Genomic DNA, 19,884 nt, shown 5'->3' on the forward strand with positions numbered 1-19,884 from the left:
ATCACAAAGCGTTAGTATTGACAGGACTTGATGTGAAAAAGAGACAGGAGCCACATATTCCTTCTGGGCTCCAAAACTTTAAATCTTTTGTATTCATATTTTATAAATCTTCATTCAAATCACTTGCAGTTTCCATTTTCAGTTAAGTGGCTGATACTAGTTTTAAAAATGTGTGCATGCCTATCCTTTCTATAAGTTTCAGGAGCCTTTACCATATTTGAAGAAAGTAACTTGTGACTTTTGTGACTTAAACTCAGTCAGTGTCATAGGAGTGCTACTGAAACTCCTTGCCAGAATCTCTGTCTTTGATCCCTTTCTAGGCATTAGTGAAAGCCTTGTGACTGGCAGGAGATTTGTAAAGAAGGTTTTGGTGAGCACTTCCCAGAAGGAGAAGAATGAGGTATCCTGTGTAGCAATAAGAAAACTATAGTTTAGAGAAAAGTAGCCTAGGCTCTGTGAAGAGAGGGAGCTGAGGAAGCTCTTTCTAGGAAACTTTGGACAGTAGCATCAATATTTGGTCAGGTGAAACAATACTGTAGAGAAAAATGACCATGCAAGCTGTTAGAGAAATTTTATTGGGAGTATTTTCTAACTGTTAGGGTGGGAGCCTGTAGTGACATGTTAACCTGAAAGGGTTGGAATCCTAATAAACCTTCACTTATTCAATTAAAATCTTAGAAAATAGAAGGCAAAGAAGAAACCCAAGGATAAGTCGAGGACAGCCTGACAGCTGTGTTTTGAGTAGCGATGATGAAGAAATAAGAGACAATGATGTGTATGTGACAGAAAATCCTTCTAGAGAATCAGTTGTTTTGGAAGAAGAAACATCAAGCATAAGGTATGTACTCTGGTGTTTTCTCTGTGTGCAGATTTTGTGTATAGAAATACGCGAAAATATATAATGTAAACATATCTTTAAAACTACTAGTTCCTAGAGAAAACTGGATTAAGTAAAAGTAGCTATCTTGTGTCTAATTGACTTGATTATATAGTTACCTTAACTGAATCTTTCTTTTCATAACTAAAGGTAAAGATCTATTTTGGACTTATCTCCTGGGATGTATAAAATATATGCTTTTTTTTTATGTCAGTGGTTCCTCCTTTGTAGATAGAAACACTTCTACACTTTAGTAGATAGCATTTGTGAATTACTATAACCAAAAAAATTGCATCACCTAGTGGTTAGTCTTCTAATGAATGCTTCTTTGCCCGACTGGACTGGCTTTTGGACAGCAGACACAGTTTGTCATGAGATTCATGCCTGAAGTCTTTTTTACCTTTATTGGGCAAAACTTATACTATTCTGGCATAGTTTTTGAGAATGCCTACACACCATGATGTGGCATCAAAATGGAATTTTATAGAATATTTAAGATATGCTTTGGTGAATCTTTAATCTCATTAAAGTTGGAACTCCATGTAGTAGTGCAGATCACAAACAATCCCTGCCACCTCATATTGTTGGATTCATCCATATTCTTACATAAGTCCTCCCTAGGGTGTCTGACCAAAATACTGGGGGCCTTCCTTTGGTCTCTTGACTCTGGTTAGCTATCATTGGAGTATCTGTGCTTCTCCATATGTTATCCCTTTTTCTTACTTTTATACCACCCTACTTCCTCCTTTTGTCATATTCTTTGATGATACCTTCTACAAATTTTTGCATGCAGTTTGTAATTGGTTACATGCTGTATCTGATCTATAGTCACTATATATCCTTTACCTTTTGAGTGATCTGAAATTTTAAAAATAGTATACTATTTCAGGGTTTAGAGAGCATTAACTGTAAAAATTTGTCATTCAGTCTTCTTATCTGACTCATGATTCTATTTGGGGTTTTCTTGGCAAAGATACTAGAGCAATTTGCCATTTCCTTCTCTAGTTCATTTTACAGATGAGGAACTGAAACAAAGTGAGTTAAGTGAAGTTGTCCAGCATAGCTAGTTAATGTTGGAGGCTAGATTTGAACTCAGGAAGATGGGCAAGTCTTTCTCACTCCAGGCCCAGCATTTTATCCACCACAACGCCTATCTAATTAGAAAATACTGTTGTTAAAAACACAATTTTGTTTTAAAGGTAAAGTTTAACTTTATACTCTCTTTTCATCTAGCCTGCAATATTCCCATTTAGTTCTGCACTTCAGTTCAACTACAGTGTCTGCACAAAATATATAAGGATAGACTAGTTCTATATAATTGATTTCCTTTGTAATTCTGGATATTTTAATTTTTGCATTTAAAAACGTTGTCCTGAGAAATCTACAGACTTCACCATATTGCCAGAGGTCAGCGACACTAAAAAAGTTAAGAACCCTTGGTTTAGACAATTTGTATTCCTCAACTTGATGGAGCACATTTGAAAGGTTCTGCAATATTCTAGTCCTTGATGAAATTGATTGCCACATTTTCATTCACAAATGGCCATTTCACGGTTCTCACCATTAGAGATTTCCTATTTGTATTTTGTCCTGGATGTCCTGTGACGGTGGCAAGCTCATGTCTCACCCTATTGATATTATTTTTCTGTTATATATTTCTTGATATTAATTACAGGGTCACTGAACCAAGTGGCCTGTTTTTGGATCTCTTACAAAATCTTGTATGATTTTGATATGCATGAGAGAGAATTTGTTAAAAGAAAATCATTCAAATGGCACTTTGCCTTAATAAATCAAATGCTTTTTTAAGTAGTCTCAAACAATAAACACACTTGACTATAAAGAAGTAATAAACTATAAGATAATTTGTGTATCTTCTGTAAGGATTCCTTCTAGATTATTTCATAATTTGTTAAAATAGGAAAGTAAGCATAGGAATCATTGGCTGTTGATATTTTTCTTAATTAACTTTTTTAGGAGTAACATGTTTTGTTTGTGGTGTTGAAAATTGATCACTTGCACCTTCAAAACAATTGATAGTACCAGCATGTTCTGTTCTATACTTGGTCTGATCTAAGTATTTTTCTATCTTCATCTGATCTCATGCCATTTTTCCTTTCCTGTCCCCAACACAGCCAAAGACTATGAATTTAGATTCCAGATTTGATGGCTTTTTGCCACAGTAGATTTTTTTCTATTTTTGGGTGTGCCTGTTTTTCAGACTTTCAGGATCAATTAATCAAGTCTTTGTTGAGCATCTCCTTTTTATCAGGCATTGTGTTAGGCCTCTGGAGACGTAAAGACAAAAATGAAACTCCCTAATCTATAACATTCTATATTCTATCAGAAAAGACAATATAGACATCTAAAAATGTATGCAAAATACATATTAAGTAATTTAGGGAGGGACTTGCAACTAAGTCTTCAGGAGATTAGGAGAGACTTCTTGTGGAAGAGAGCTGATACCAACTTTTTTTGAAGAAAATTAGTGATGCTCAGAGGTGGAGGTAAGTGTAAGAGGACAGCAGATTCATCATCCTGGAAGACCATCTTGAGTGGGGGAAGGGCAGGAAGGAGGGAGAATTCCGGAGAAGGAACAGAATTGCTGAGAAGATCCAAACAGTTGAATTCACTTCTCTTTTTGGAAGCCCACTAGGGAGGTTGATCTGAGTGAACCTCTGCGCCTGGAGCATCTTCCTGTGAAGCCTGACCCCAATATCCAGTGGAAGACAAACTAGAGTGAATAGGACTTTGCCAGAAAGCCATTCACTACAAGACGATTTCCTCTCAATCCCTCTAGACAGCCTTGAAGTTGATATCATAGCTAGAACAGCTAGGAATTAGGACAGTTCTCACAATTGACCCCAGAGGGTTACACAGGCAAAGCCTGACCCTGCAGGATTTGGGGAGAAGTGGTCCAGTTGTTATTTAGGGACTTCCTATTTCCCACCTTCCTATTGCCTTATCCCACAACTCATTTGCCCTACCTTTCACCTGTTCCATTAGAATAAATAGCTATTTGCTACATCAAGTGCCTTCTTCATAGTATTAATTTTTATGGTTGGACTGAATATTTAATTGGTCACCAGGGATTTAATTTCTAAATCCCAAAATGAATTACTAAAGTAAAATGGAATTTTACAATAGTTTATTTTACAATAGAGGGAAGATATTAAGGAAGAGTGAGAGAGAGAGAAAGAAAACCCATTTCATACATTGAGTGGGAAGTCTGTGACCCACGTGTGAAAGAGTGGGCAGTTCTAGAGTGGAGCATCAGCTATGATTAGTAGATGTAAAATTTAGGGGAAGTTACACAAGAGAAAAAGGTCTTTAAAAGTGGAAACAGACACAGAAGACAGAGACTTGAAGTGAAGACACTTGGGAATGAAGAGAGTCACTTGTAGTGAAGAGGGACACTTGGAGTTTGAAAGAGAGGCACTTGGAGTGAAGCCTGCTGGAGTTGAGGTGGATAAAAGAATCTGCTGATTGAACTGACACCGTGGTGAGTGTAAAGGCTTCCTTCATTCCATGCCCTTTCTGGAGGTGTGAGCCTCTAGGAAAGGCCCATAGTCTTAAGACTCCTTTCTCCTGGCTGAGGTCTTGTATTTTATTTCAGCCAAGTCTCTGAGGGAATAGTAACCTGTGATTCTGAAGGCAACCAGAGTGAGGTTTACCAAGGAAAGAGAGGGGGAAACCAGTCTATCCCCTCTCTCCACTTCTTGCCTCCATTCTATCTATAACATACTCTGGTACTGAATTCAGTGGTGGGAGACTCCGTTTCTCTCCCTCCATTACAGTGGCACTCCAGAATACAAAAGAATCCATCAACAGTTACTGACTGGCAGTTGGAAGAGACTACATAGGGCAGCCATCTTGGGGGTATAGAGTCTAAAACAACTACATACAAAATCAAGGCAGACATCTTGATTCCTATATAACAGAAAGAGAAAGAGGGATAATATAAAGGGACAATATGTTTCAAGAAGTGATACGGACTCTATTGGTGGTAGCCATTTTAACACACTGGTGGTACTACTCTATATTTAGCACCATCGCTAACATAATCAATAATATGGTAGGGGCAGCAGTCAGCATTACAAAATATTGGGATCACTAGAAATATCTACAAAATGGCTAACCCTCCCAGCTGGCTATGGTACTGTGATAGTTCTCTGGCAATTATATAGCAGTATCAAGAAGGGAATGAAGATAATTACGGGCAAAAAGATAATCAACAATGACATGGATAACAGACTAGAGCTATTATTCTTCCAAATGACAATAATCACTGAGATGTGCCAGGAATTCAAAATGAAGAAGAATGAGAAACTGGGGAAGGGAAAGGAGCTAGTTACAGGGGAGGATACTAAGGATGCTGATAATGACAAAGACAAATGCAAGGACATTGAATGCATTTTCAGGTATGGGGAATAGCCACAATTGCCAATTAAACATTTCAGCCTGGATGTGTCAGAGGAATCTCATACTCTGTCCAAAATTGAACTCATTTTCTTTCCTCTCAAACTTTTATCTTCAAAATTTCCCTGTTCTTCTAGTCTTACAGGTGTCCCCCCCCCCCAATTTCATTATTCATCATTCATTCACCCTACTGACAAAGGGATAGATCTGACATGTTTCCCCTCTGGAGTCAATTCCAATTGCTCTTGCTCTCTTGCCTCTAGGATCAAATATTAAGTAGTGGTTGAATGACTGACTCTGTTTAGGTTTTAAAAACTTGCCCCCAACTAATTTCTTAGCCTTGTACATATCTCGTCTTCTCTTACATAATACTCACACCCTACCCCATCCCTCCCACCTCCCCCTTTCCTTATTTCTCATACTGACATTCTGCCTTCTTTGTGTCTTTGCATTGCCCATCCACTCACTCTTCATCTCCACTTCATGTAAGTCCCCTCTGTTCTTTCAGAATGAAACTCGCATATTAATTTTTCATGAAGTTTTTCCTCATCCAAATGTCCCACCTTGCCCCTCTTCCTAACTGCCAATGCCCTTCTCAGATTTGGTATTTAATCACTTTACATTTATTTTCTTTCTATTCTCTACATAATTACATTTGTGCAGTTCTCACTTTATGTAAATTCACATTACCTAAATTTGACTTAAAGAATTCTAAAAGAAATCTCAGTCATAAATTGTAGATTTGACAGTGATGAAACATTTGAAGAAGTGAGTAACAAATTGCAAAATTAGCTCAAGAATTAGAACTAGAAGGGGATGAGAAGGATGTGGAGTTGATTAAGTCTCATTCTTGTCCAATGAGTATCTGATTGAGCTGTTATCTGCAACGATTGCAGAAGAAGAAAGGGAAGCTTTGGAACCCAGGGTTGAACCAAAAAAGTTCATAATGAAGCAGTTATCAGAAGCATCTCATTTGAGAGATTTTTTTTTCTTGTATTGAAAAGATGGATCCAAATACTTCAAGATTTTTAAAAGTTCAAAGAAATTGAGGATAATCTTGTTTGCTATCAGCAGATATACAAGGAAAAAAAGGAGAACATCTTTCAGTAGCTTCATAAAAAAGTTATGTAGTCACTTAACCAGTAATAAAACCTAGGCTACATGGGTGGATAAGTGATGCATGGATTTTGCATGTATTCTATGGATTTTTTATTGTTGTTTTTTCCTCTTGCCCTATTTTTCTTTGGTTATTTTAGAAAAACCTTATTTCCAGGGTTGGTAGCTATAAAAGATGACTGAGTTCTGCCTAGTTTGTATTTTAAGAGGTTAAAATGGAAAGTAATTCTTTTTATTCAGCCACATTTATCAAGGCCTTCCTTTCTTACACACAAGGAAGTGTGAATTTATGATGCTCTTACTATGAAATTAGATAATAAATCTCATAAAGAGGAGGACATCAGATCAGAAGTGTGTTTACTTAATGTAAACTAAGTAGAGCTTGGGGCTGTTTGTTTTAATTGCACAAAGTATTAATCAGTTATCCATATCCTTTCTTTTATTAGAATTAAAGTGCCGATAAACTAATTTGTCACCATTTAAGAAGTGGTCAGTGATTTCTTAGAGAGGACATTTTCCATGTGTATGAGCTTCTGTTCTCATCCTCAGATCCTCAAATCATACCCCTCTCTTCCCCCGCAAAGGCCTTGGGGTAACATTTGGGATTGACCAGAAGGATATTTGAGTCATTCATTTCCATTGACTGGACTACGCACACTGTTGTTAATCATTGCTGATGATCCCCTTTGGGCCTTTCCTTTGAACTAAGAGTCAAAAGGGAACTTTAGGATAATGTATGAGGATAATTTATAAATTGAAATAGCACTTACTCTGTTCATACATATATAAACAGAGAAGTCATTTTATACAGTTGTCTCTTCCAAGTCTGATCTCAGTTAAAGGTCATCTAGTTCTGCCCTTTCATTTTATAGAGAGGAGTATTGGTTCCTTAAGTTCGATTAAGTACCTTTTCCCAATTTTAAATTACAAGACAGGTTTTCTACTCAATGGCTTAAGTGAAACATGTTTGTTTCCCATAAGAAGTAAATCTTCAAATTGTAGTGTGACCAAGTAGTAGGTAGTTTCCATTGTTTCAGATCCTGTGTTTAGCCAAGATTGGATATGGATGACTTGTAGTTGAAGAAAAAAGCCATCAGTAATTTGAAATTGCTTAAAGGGTAATTTTTAAATAGAGATCTTTTTCATTATTACTGTTTCACCACTATTTCTCATGGAAGAAATTTTTCTTTGATCTGGAGGAATCCTTTGTTGATAGGAAGAAAAAGAAAATATATAAAATATATTAAACATATATATGTACATATATCATGTACTTGATATATATCTTCTATATATACTACAGAAAGTATTTTATAAACTTAAAAGCACTATACAAATTCTATATATGCTTTATCAGTCTTGGGGAAAATTGATTATTTGTTATCAACTACCAAAACTAGGATCTTTTTCCTTTTGTTATAAAACTGATCCAAATCATTGTGTTTTTAGGCCTTCTGGTACTGTTAGTTGTCCAATTTGCATGGATGGATACTCAGAGGTAAGAAAACTACAGTTTGTCATCTAATACATTTTCCCCATTACATTAGAAGGGAGGTTTTTCTTTAAAAATGGAAATTATTCACTTTCAGTTTAGACTGATTCTAAGGCACCTAAAACTATCATAAAGTAATTGAAATTTTTGTTGTCTACCCAAGTTGCAAGTATTTTTATTGAAAAAAATAAGTGTTCCTTGTCTTATTCTCTCTAAATTTCTAGTTCTGTTTTAACTATTTGTTCTACTTAGTATCTAAAGAGAAAAGCCCTTTCATATGTGTATTTTTACAGAAGTGGTGATATATACAGCCATGATGAAGAAATTCCAACTTAGGGTTGATTATGTTAGCTTTACTATTATACTGTTAAGAGAAAGATGCTGTCTTTGCTGAAGAGCCCTTTTTTGGAACAACCAGACTGGACAATTTTAGGGCAAGCTTTAAGATTATGGTTTTTATTGACCTTTTTATTCCAAAAGGTCTCCTTGATATTGTCAGAGATTGGAAACAGTGCAAGAAAGAGCTTCCTTAACTATAATTTAGTCAAACTATTGTTTTCTAGGTGAGGAAGCTGAAAAAAAAAGAGATGAAGGAAATTATCCAAGATAATACCGTTAGTAGACTCTGTCTCCCCTGAATGTAGAACTGCAAATCTCAGTAGTTGGTTATCAGTAAGAAAACTGTTAGCTAATTACCACCAGCATATGGCATTGAAAATGTTTTTAGGTATGGAGTACAGGGCTATCTTGTAGAGACCTAGCTTCATAAATTTATCTGTTTGCTATTTTTCTAGATTTTGCAAAGTGGACGACTTATAGTCTCTACAAAATGTGGTCACGTCTTCTGTAGCCAATGCCTCCGTGATGCCCTTAGAAATGCTAGCTCCTGCCCAACTTGCCGGAAAAAGCTGAACCAGAAACAGTATCATCCAATATATATATGATATGTACTATGTTTCTAGGACAGCCTTACGTGGATTGCTGTGAAAATGTCCTGAGGTTGTCAACATACCTGACTGTAAGGAGAACTGATTTTAAAAACGATTACCTGGGGTGTATGTAAACAGATTTTATGGTCCAAACTTTAAATGTCATAAACCTAGCTTTTTGTTTTCTCACGATTGATAAGGTTGGGCTGAATTTCTGAGGGTCTGTGAAGTTTGGCTGAACCACATGACAGCTCAGTATCATAAGAGTATGTGAGCTCTTCAGTTTCAAAGTCATCTTAATCAAGTAATCTATCCAATAAGCCTAAAAGAATGAAAGGCATAGATGAGTGGCTTCTTCTCACTTTTGAGGTGCACAGGTGGGAAGAGTGGCAGAGTCCTGCTCCCAAGCAGGCTCATCAGATGAGTTTCACATGCCTTGGTATAAAAAACCTGTTTTTGATTCACCGCCTAGAATGAAGGACATAATGACAGGCTCTAGGCCTTCCCCAGGGAAAAAGAATACCCTGATGTATTGAAGAAATTGCAGAGCTGCCAAAAATAAAGCTCCCCAGGTATAGCTGCTGGGTCTTCACCAGCACACTTAAATATAGAACAGTGGCGCTAGGTCTCTGTGGAACCTGGAAGCAAACTCACTAGAGATTTTTTTAAAAAAATATTATTATGAAAGATTTCTTATTGGCAAAGTCCAAATTATTGAAGCCTCACTTGATCATTAGCCGTGTGTTTCTACTTCATAGAGACTCATATCATACTTTTAGTTTTAATTGGTATCCATTGACCTCCTCTCTTCCCTAATTGAATAATCAGCAGCTGGTGAGCAGATAGATGTTTCATAAAGTTGGCTGCCAAATTATAGAGCTCAGCATTCAAGTCAGCCGCCTGTCAACACAGACATGAGTTTCCATCCTGCCATCTCAGCCATTTATCATTAGTAGAGATCTATGTGTTGGACTTTTATAGAAACTTATGATGTTTAGCATTTTAAGTTAGTGGCATTAAAAGAGTAAGTGATAGTTTTTTCTGCACATAGAAATTAAACCTTATCTTAAATGAGATTGCTGACTAGGTTCCCTCCTCCTTTAAGATGCAACTTTGTAATAAAGCTCATTACTTTTGAAATTCTAATTGCATTGGGGCAGAAGTTTGTTCAGACTTTCACATTCCTCCAAAAGCCTGGATATTGACAGTGGCAGGAATGCCCCTTTCTGTCACACGTCTATCTGCTGTCCATATTCTCAGGAATGTTGATAATGCTGTAGTGTTATAAACTTGCCCCAAAGATGCAAATGTGGGGCACAAAAAAGGCTTAATTTTTGTATTATAATAAAAACCATTTTGTGTTGTTGCTTTTTCAGTCCCTTGATGTCTGTCAAGGGGTTGGAGGTGGAGGGAACAGATTCATTTTTCCCCCATGTGTTTTGCAGGTGGTGGAAGTAGTTTGTGACATTATTAGCTGCTTGGGGGGGAAATCACTTCTCGGCAACTTCAGTTCAAGTCATCTCTGCCTGTTTGTTAATGATATCAATACCATTCTATTGATTCTTTTTTCACCCCCAGTTATGAGGTGGGAGTTACTTTTTTGAATCTGTGCCTAGCTGGGATAAACTTTGTTTTATGAAGTTTTGGTGTATATATTTTTTGACCTTCATGGAACCCTTTGCTTCTGATGGTCCATGCCTGTTGAGTTGGATGCAGTCGTGCCTCCAAACCATGGTTCTTTGCCCACTTAAAAACTATGGGTTTTACTTTAGTGTCCTACCTTTTAACCCAGGGAAGGCTGGCAAATTTTACTCTGTACCCCAGAATTATTTGTTCTTCACACACCAGTAAAGAGTTCTTAAAATCCTGTATTCCTCTGCCAAACCCTCTTAATATTATTTACTTAAAACAAACTAAAAATTTAAGACTGTTTAGAAAGATTGTGAAGGGGGCAACTCTGGCTTTGCTACTGATAACCAACCTTATGTTTGATGCATTAATGTATAAAATTTAGTTTAAAATGAACATTTCTCCCCTTGCCACAGGAAGAAAAAGCAGTAGCTATATTATCAATCCTGACTTTTAAAAATAACATTAAGTACCTTTTTAATTAGAGTATATGTCATATTTTTATCCATCAAGTCAAGAATAGGGGTGTATTGAAGATTAATTTGGGATTATATGTGTATAGCTTTCCTGCTCTTGCTTTAATTTTGAATGGTATTTTTAATTAAGTTTGTTCCAAGTAGATATTTATTTTTTGTCTTGTATCAACTGTACTGATGTGTAAGATCCTTAAAAACCCTACAGAATATACAGCAGAGTTCTTTGACTAATTTGTTTTGTGACTCTTCTTGAAAAACTATAACTGCCCAATTCTACTCTGTCAATCACAAATGTTATTGTATTATTTCATTGTAAATCTAAATTGAAAAGGTAATGTTTAGTTGTAGTTATTTGCTTAGTGTAGCAATATAGTTTTCCAGAACTGCAAAATATAAACAGGCTGATTATGTAAAAATCATACTTTTACTTTATTTATGTATATAGTTGACTTTTTTGTTATTTAAATTGTATCCAGGTCCATGTGTCAGGTCTGTTTTGAACTTCAGCTAAATGGTTGTTAATTAAGATGAAAATAAACCCATTAATTTGATGTACAGTGTGTACTCTTTATTTTGGCTTCTACATTTATTTCATTTTTAACCTAACTGGTGTAGTTTTACTTAGTTTCATATTTGAGGTCTGTCGCGGAGAAGTTCATTAATTTTGTTTTGCCTTTTCTTCCTTTTGCCCCTGGAAATCCTCTTCCTTTAAGATTCAGCTTCCATCCTGAGCTGAAAGGAACTTCTTCCCCATATTTTCCTAGAGCACTTTGGAATTGTCCTTTGCCCCTGTACCATTTTATCTTGAATTATATTTATTTCTGTACAAATCCATCATAGTACAATGGGAGCATAGAATAGAAATAGATCATTTCATTTCTATATTATTAGTGATGATCAAATTGTTTCTCTTCCCTCTTATTATTTTTTTAAATTTTATTTAGTCAATTTAGAATAATCCTTTGGTTACAAGAATCCCATTCTTTCCCTCCCTCCCCTCCACTTACCCCTTCCTGGAGCCAACACACAATTTCATTGGGTTTTATGTGTGACCTTGACCAGAACCTATTTCCATGTTGTTGATGTTTGCACTAGGGTGTTTAATTTAGAGTCTGTATTATATCCCCAATCATATCCCCCTTGACCCATGTAATCAAGCAGTTGTTTTCTTCGGTATTTCTACTCCTACAGTTTTTCTCTGAATGTGGATAGTGTTTTTTCTCATAGATCCCTCCAAGTTGTTCAGGATCACTGCATTGCCACTAATGGAGAAGTCCATTACATTCGATTGTACCATAGTGTGTCCGTCTCTCTTTATAATGTTCTCCTGGTTCTGCTCCTCTCACTGCATCAATTCCTGGAGGCTGTTCCAATTCACATGGGATTCCTCCAGTTTATTATTCCTTTGAGCACAATAGTATTCCATCACCAACAACATATACCACAGTTTGTTCAGCCATTCCCCAATTGAAGGGCATCCCTTATTATTATCATTTAGACACCACTTTACTGTTAAGTGGTAGGGAAAATAAATCCACTGAACTCTAGTTCAGATGGCAATAAGGGAATGGCAATTGTGGTAAGTTGTCCCATTCTTTAACTCTTAGCATCTTTTAGAAAATCTTTTCCATCCTATAAAGTATTTGTTTGAACTTAAGGACAAGGAGTAGACTTCGAAATGGCATAGCCACCAGTAGACATCAAAGGGAGATTTTTCTGAGTATGAAGTCAGATCTGGAGCAAGGCAAAGCTTGTCAGTGTAAAGATAATTTGTGTTGTGACTTAAAATCTAAATTAATTGGTCACCCGGGAAAATCCCAAATAATAAAATACCCAAGTCAGCTGGAAATTATGGTGATTTTAATTAATATAGAGAGAAGGAAATAAGGAAGAGAGAGAGAGCGAGGAAAGAGTTAATTTAAACTGCTACAGCTCAGGCTGAGCCAGGCAGGAGTTAGGCCTTGGTCAAAGGAGCCTCCCAGAGCCCAAGGGAAAGGGAAGTTAGTCTTATCACTCACCACCAGACCCTCTCAAGGAAGCTGTCTAAGTGAGCTCCTCCAGGCTGAGTTCTGGGATCAAACTGGTGCCCAGGCTACTCATAGGAAGTGATCAGCCAGATCCAACTTTCCGGGGAAAGAGTTTTTGAGAGACGAAAAATCCCAAATATATAGATCTTTCACCCTTGTGTCTCCACCTCTAAATTTTCACATCCAATAAATTTTCACATCCAATAAATTTTCACCAATCACATCCAAGACTTTCTCCAGGACTGCCCATACTTTTAGTTCTCACCTTTTTTAATTAGATTTTTATCTTTTGAGCTACTTTACACTTCTTTGTTAAGTTCACCTTTTGTTAGTTACTTGACCTTTTTGTGATTAATTTAACCTTTATAGTGATTTAACACCTTTTTGTATTAAGGTCTAAAAATAGCTTAAAGTTCTAGCTTCACTATAAGGAGAACCTTCATTGTTCAATCACGAGATTACAACTTTATCTTCCTCTAAAGTAAGGTTTAAGTAGGGTGGAGTAATTCAAAGTTCCCAAGACATTCCAGATCAAGTATCTCCATTGTTACAATCAGGAAATAGCTAAATCAAATCTTCTAAAGTACATCTGAGTAGGGTGGAGTAATTTTAAAATTCACACAGTGACCCTTAAATCTAGGAAGCTAGAGGTATATTCTGATTTGCACAACTGATCTTTGGACATTGACGCTGGCCCCTTTCCTCACCCCCCCAAAGGGATAGAAGGCAAAAAAGATATGAACCCAATAATGAGACATAAACCAGGGAACTCTTTTGGCTAAGATTATTGCTATGGCAAAAATACCCATGCCTATTTCAGACCTTATTGGATTTCACAAATTGGATAACTGCTCAGAGCTGTAGTTTCCCCACTCAGTTTGGAAACATTGAGCATGATCCAGCAGACCCTCAGGAACTCCTGAATAATATAGAATCAAACCACTAATGAACTGAAAGGAATGAAGATTTCCCAACATAGGAGGGGACCAATATAGTTGTAGACTTTGTATCCACAAACTCAAGCTTCTGCGGTGGAATGTACACCCCTTAAATTGGCCCCCCATTTTTTCTCATAATGATGGGAGACCCTTCCAATGTTCCCTTTTACTTTCAATTTAGGTTGAATAAGAGAAATGCAAAAAATTAAAAGCTAATGCCCTGTACCTCCATCTTCTCTCTGTGGAAGATAAGGGAAAAAAGAAGTATTAGTTATAACATGATAGAAACTCCCCAAAGTTAGCCAATCACTATATTAAAGCTTTGTATGTGAGCAGATAACTTTAAAATTGTTTGATCATAAATGAGATTTATTCTTCATTAAGCAGATATCAAATACATTTTTTAAAATAAGAAACTGCCCAGATCTGGTACTCAGATTCCATTTGAAAAGTTATTGTTACCTGCTCTAGTCTTTCATGTTCTTGCCTCTTATTCTGACCAATAAAGGGGGAAAAAAGATAGAAGAAATAAAGATTGATCCATCATTGCCTCTGAAAATTCTCTTACAGATAAATTCATGATTCAGATTAAGATTTTGCACACCCTGGGAGTAAAGAAAGGGCCAAGGTGCTTCTAAACCCATAATGGAAATCCATGTGACCAGTGTAGGTGCAACAACAGCACAGCAAAGTCAACTCATTGCTCAAATCAGTATCACAGTACTCAGACTAGGACAACCAAGGTGCTTAAGGACTCCAAGGTCCCTGAGATTATACCCTAAGAGGTAGAGATCAATAAAGGAATGGAGGGGTGGGAGGGACAGGACAGGGGAGGACCCAGGCCTAAACCCAGCAGGGCCAACCAACCTAACTAAAAAACACAATACAGAATGGGGCCTGGCCTCCCCTAGCAGTCAAAACTGGAGAGATGAGTAAAACAAAGAAGGAAACAGACAATGTCAAAAATTAATGTAAACTTGAAGATCTGACTCAAAGGAAAAAATAGATTTTCCAGAAGAACCACATGAATACCTGGAAGATAGGAAGCAAAAGATTTAAAAAATGGAATAAATGTTGTGGAGGAAAGAACTGGAAGAATCCATAATTCAGAAGAAGAGAAAGCAAACCTTACCCAAGAAATGGAATTTTAGAAAACGAGAAAAAAAAAGTCAATTATAGCATGAGGCAAAGAAAAATAGGGGGGGAAGGGAAAAAAACTGTATCAAAACATCTGATCTAGAAAATCGGTTGAGAGATCATTTAAGAATCATTGAACTTCCTGAAAACTATGAAGTAAAAAAAAATATTGGCATAAATGAAATAAATGAAAACTATCCAGATCTACTGGAAACAGCAAACTGAAGAAAACAAATACTGATTTCTTTCTGTGGGGAACTTCAAAAGAGAAAGTCTCAGGAATGTCATAGCAAAAAACTGGAGTTCCCATATCAAAGAAAAAAATTACTATAAACAACCATTAAACAATAGTTTGAGTATGAAGCAACCTAGCCAGAATTACAGAAGACAGGTTGCAAGTTACCCCCAAGGGATTTAGGATTAAAAAAAAAAAAGATACAAAGCTAAAAAAGGAACTATTGGAATCTGCATCACACCATCCGCTTTATTTCCTTTATGAGTTTTTTATGTATGTGTGATCTGTGTCTTCAGTCATAACATGGAGAAAATAGATATACATATTGCATGAAAGCACTGGCATAACCTATATTTACCACCTGGGAGAGAGAGAGAATATAAATCACAAAATGTCAGAAAATAATTGTCAAAAATTGTTTCTGCATGTATTTAAATTTTTTTTTAAAAAATCACACAAGACCTGGCATCTATTAATAATAAACAAAAATGCTTCTAATACAATATTTCAGAAGGCAAACTCTCATTCATCTGTGCATCTGTCAGCTTCCAAAAATAAAAAAATTTTTTTCTTGAGCACAGCTCAAGATCTTTAGTGGAAGAGTGAACTTTGAAGCATCTCTCATGAAAAGTGCAAAACCAAATAGGAACTTAGAATATAAACAAGAATCAGGAAAAACTAGAGAGGTGAATTTATTTGAGCAATTAGAAGAAAGGGCTGTATAATGATGCGGCACTAACATTCTGAAAGGTTGACAAGAAACAAGTGTCTCTTCAGAACCTTAAAGGGTATTGAGGGAGTTAAATAAGAAAAAAACAGGTTTGCAGAGAGACTTGGTTGTCTTCTGAGGTGTGTGTCTGAAGAAGTAAAAGGGAATTATAAAAGGAATATGCTAATAGAGAAGTTTTAAAAATGTGGAATTGGCTGTTTCTTTTATTTGAGGTGCTTGAGAAGAATATAGAAAAATGCAGAGAAGAATATAGAAACATGCAGAGAGGATGGAGAGAGCAAACAGATGAATTGCACTCTTAACCCAAAATGGACAAAAGAGGGTTGAAATACTGTTCAGCATGCAAACACACACACACAGTTTGGTGTATAAATACATCAACTTAAAAGAAACAGAAATGGGGGTTGGTGTTTGTCTTGGTAGGATTAAAAGGGGAGAAAAGTTCCTATCAGTTGGGGAAATGGAAAAATGGGTTATTTAATGGATATTATTGATAAGATTGCACTGTAGGAGGTGATGGAAGATGATTTCGGAGAATCCTGAGTAGTATGAGCTGAGCAGAATCAGGCCAGTTTATGCAAGGACAACAAGAATAGAAAGAACCCATCACAGAACTGACCAACCATGGCTCCAGGTGATCTGTGATAAAAGCACATTACCAGATGTGACTCAAAGTGCAGAGACACTTTTTGAACATGACCAGTGGGTGGGTTTGTTTTCTTGACTGTATTTAATGTTACCTTTTTTTTTCTTTCATGGTGGAGGTCCCCTAATTCCTCCAAACAGATCTAGAAAGTGCACCAGAGTAAACTCTTTGAGAAGGAGTTATTTTGCCAGCCCATGTCAGCACAAGGAGACAAACAGAAAGGTCTGGATTCTAGGGATAGGGTCTGACTGGGAGTGTGCTGCAGGGAGCATTCCTGAACATAGTGACACTTCACTGGGGCAAGGAGAGGTTCCAGATTCAGCGTAGAGGGACCTAAACTTATGTAGGATACAGGAACAGGTGCTAACTGCCAACTGTTTTTCACTATCTGGTTACGGATCACAAATCCACAGCAGGCTAGGGCTATTCCAGGGTGAAGAGTGATGGTGGGTCCTAGTCTATATACTGAGCACTATCGATAAGCAGAAGCCATTTGTCTTGGACTTCAGAATCCCAAGGGCAGAGTGGGGCAATGATTCTGGTTTCCACTCCAGAGTGAAGTCTGCAGAGGACTAATGGGCCAGACCAAAGTTGTCTCTGAGCCAGCAGAGTTGACTGAAGCAGCAGTCTCCTGGAACTCCAAACTGGGCAAGCCCATAGTCCTGTTGCTCAAACTCAGACTTGGTCAGGAGCTAACTTGAAGGTTTCTAGCCTGAGCTCTCTGAAATCTTGTAATGATACACTACTCAATACCCCCAAGAAAATGACAATAAAAACAGTCTTATTTCCTCCAGAATTGCCCAGAGCTCAGCAGTAGCATAAAGCCTGAAGTTAGGAAGTTAAGTTGGAAGAATGATTTAAAAAGAAAAAAAATCAGTGTAATGGGGTGCTGAGGATTTTCAAGACCGAAACTCAAAAGAAAAGAATGACTCCAAAACATCTGTAATCAAATCCTCAAAGAAAAATGGTTTGGGTACTATATAACAAATATTCCTTAAAAAAGAAATAAGATTTTTTTAAAGGTTTCAAATATTTTTGTTTTCAGAAATAAAAGGGGGAAATCAGGAAAAAAAGATATTTTTCTGATATATAAGTTTAATATAAGTTTAATAAAAGAAAAAATAACTAGACTTGAATATTAATATAAACACTTGAAATGTTTTAAAATTATTTTCTGTGACTAGATTGACTATACACTCAAATGCAAAAATTGTTTAACACTAAAAAAACAAGTTACCAAAATAAATCATATTTTTAAAAAATCAGAAAATATCCCATGGAAAATGTTGCTTTTTGACTAAAGTGTCTTCTGTTCATCTAGCACAAGTAAGTTCACTGGTAGGGGCTTAGGACCGTTGGTTTTTGATGTCTGATAACTTATTATATACTGTACCTAGAACCTTGAGTACCTCCTAGGTAAACACAAAAGTAGAAAATCTGGGAAGTGAAGAAAGGATTACAGAACTTGAAAACAAAAATATTTTTGAAATTGGCCCAGTGTTTTACAGTGTAAAGACAACCAACTCTAGAGTCAGGACCTGAGTTCAAATTCAATTCATTAAACATTTAAGTCCCTATTAATGCATCTGGCACTGTACTAAAAATCCAGCCTCTAATTCCTATTGCATGGCGTTAGGGAAATGACTTCACCTTTCTGGTGAAATGTAAACTGTAAAATGAAAACATTGTAATAGGGCAGAATGAATAGAAGAGCCTAATTCCCACAAAAAAATATTCCAGGAAGGAAAAAAATTCCAAATGCATCAATTTTGAGAATTAAAAAATTGTTTTAAATTTAATTTAGATATTAGATTTAATTTTTAGATTTAGATAAGTTAGTTCAGGGAGGGGTAGTATCTCTGGTATGGAAGGCTTGTTGTGCCCTTCTAGGGTAGCTCTCCAGCCTCTGAACCCCACCTGACACCCAGCTCTCACTTGTGGCTCCCAGTAGCTGCTAGCATGCGGCAGGGGCCACACCCCGGGCAACGGCTTCGACAGGCCAGATAAACCTTGTGAGGGTAGCCATCGGGTTGACGTCGACCCCTGGTGAACCAGGGCTTTGCTCACCCAGCATGTGAAGACTGCTTCGGCCGAACAGACGGAAGAAACCAATAAGAAGGTTCAACGGCTGAGATGGCAATGCAGCAAGGCACTGTGGAGTGCTTAGGGTGTGTTGGAGCACAAAAGACAACACGGCCATCCAATGTAGCTGAGGAAGTCTCCAGGCGTAATGATTTTTCGTGCCACTGGAGCCAGGCTTCCAACGCCAAGAGAGTGGGACTGTCTCTGTGCATCGACTTTTCCACTTAAATCTCCTTCACGCACAAGTGTCTTTGTGCACACTCATCTACATCACAGATGAAAGCTCACAAAGACAATCATCATCCTCGGTTACTGAGAGACTACTACTATAGATTTAATTTAGATTTAGATTTGAGAATTAAAAAATTGATTGAGAATTAAAAAAGAGAAACTATAGTAAATGCTTTCACAAAGTCCAGGCTGGGAAAGGAGAAGACCCAAAAGCTTTTATGCACTAAGAAAGGGGCCCAGGCAGTGGAGTTAAGACAAGGCAGACACAAGGTTTACAGCTTCCACAACCCAAGTGCAGCCTTTCCAAAAAGCCCAGAGGTAGGCACAAGAAGACAACAGGGATCAAGGCAGCATCCTTGGACCTCTGGGCCTCCAAGAAGCAAACCTCCTATTGAGAGGATAATAATAAATCTGCACACCAGATGTTTGTAGGAAGTTGACATTTGCTGGTCCTGAAGGCCTTGAAAAACTCAGTATTCTGTATGCTGAGGATATTGGAGAGCTTGGAACCTGCCAGCTGTGAAAGGGAATTTTTTTTATTCAAATACTTGGAGTGCTCCACCCTTTTAATCAGTCAGGAACTTGTGAATCCTTTTGATAAGAGTTCACTCCCTCTGGGGAAGGGAGGTAGATCCCACAGACACTGACCCCTAGGCAAATTGAGAGACTTTGATTGGTTCCTGAGATGTGATAGACCAGCCCAAAGTGAAAGGAAGGAGGAACCAGAGAGACATGAGGACATTCTGATTCACTTCTGCTGGCTTCCTGGTTCTTGCTGAAAGAGAGATTCGTCTGTGTGGCACTTCTTCTGCATTAGTGGCTCAAGGAGTTTGGCTTTAGAGATTTGCTTGGGTTGAGGAGACCCTGGCCAAAGACACTGGCCTTTCGGCTCTTCTCTTGTTTTTGGTGGGATATTCTCT

At 37.2% G+C, this 19,884-nt stretch overlaps 1 protein-coding gene across 1 annotated transcript in view; it reads left to right on the forward strand.

Moving 5' to 3' along the window:
* RNF4 (ring finger protein 4) overlaps positions 1 to 11,489 on the forward strand; it is a 76,699-nt gene extending 65,210 nt beyond the window's left edge. The window contains exons 6-8 of the mRNA XM_001373813.5: positions 679 to 838; positions 7,862 to 7,910; positions 8,699 to 11,489. Coding sequence (XP_001373850.2) covers positions 679 to 838; positions 7,862 to 7,910; positions 8,699 to 8,848 — 359 coding nt within the window. The 3' untranslated portion in view covers positions 8,849 to 11,489. The remainder of the gene's footprint in view (positions 1 to 678; positions 839 to 7,861; positions 7,911 to 8,698) is intronic.
* The last annotated feature ends 8,395 nt before the right edge of the window (positions 11,490 to 19,884 follow it).

Source organism: Monodelphis domestica, chromosome 6, assembly GCF_027887165.1.
Source record: "Monodelphis domestica isolate mMonDom1 chromosome 6, mMonDom1.pri, whole genome shotgun sequence".
Taxonomy (NCBI): domain Eukaryota; kingdom Metazoa; phylum Chordata; class Mammalia; order Didelphimorphia; family Didelphidae; genus Monodelphis; species Monodelphis domestica.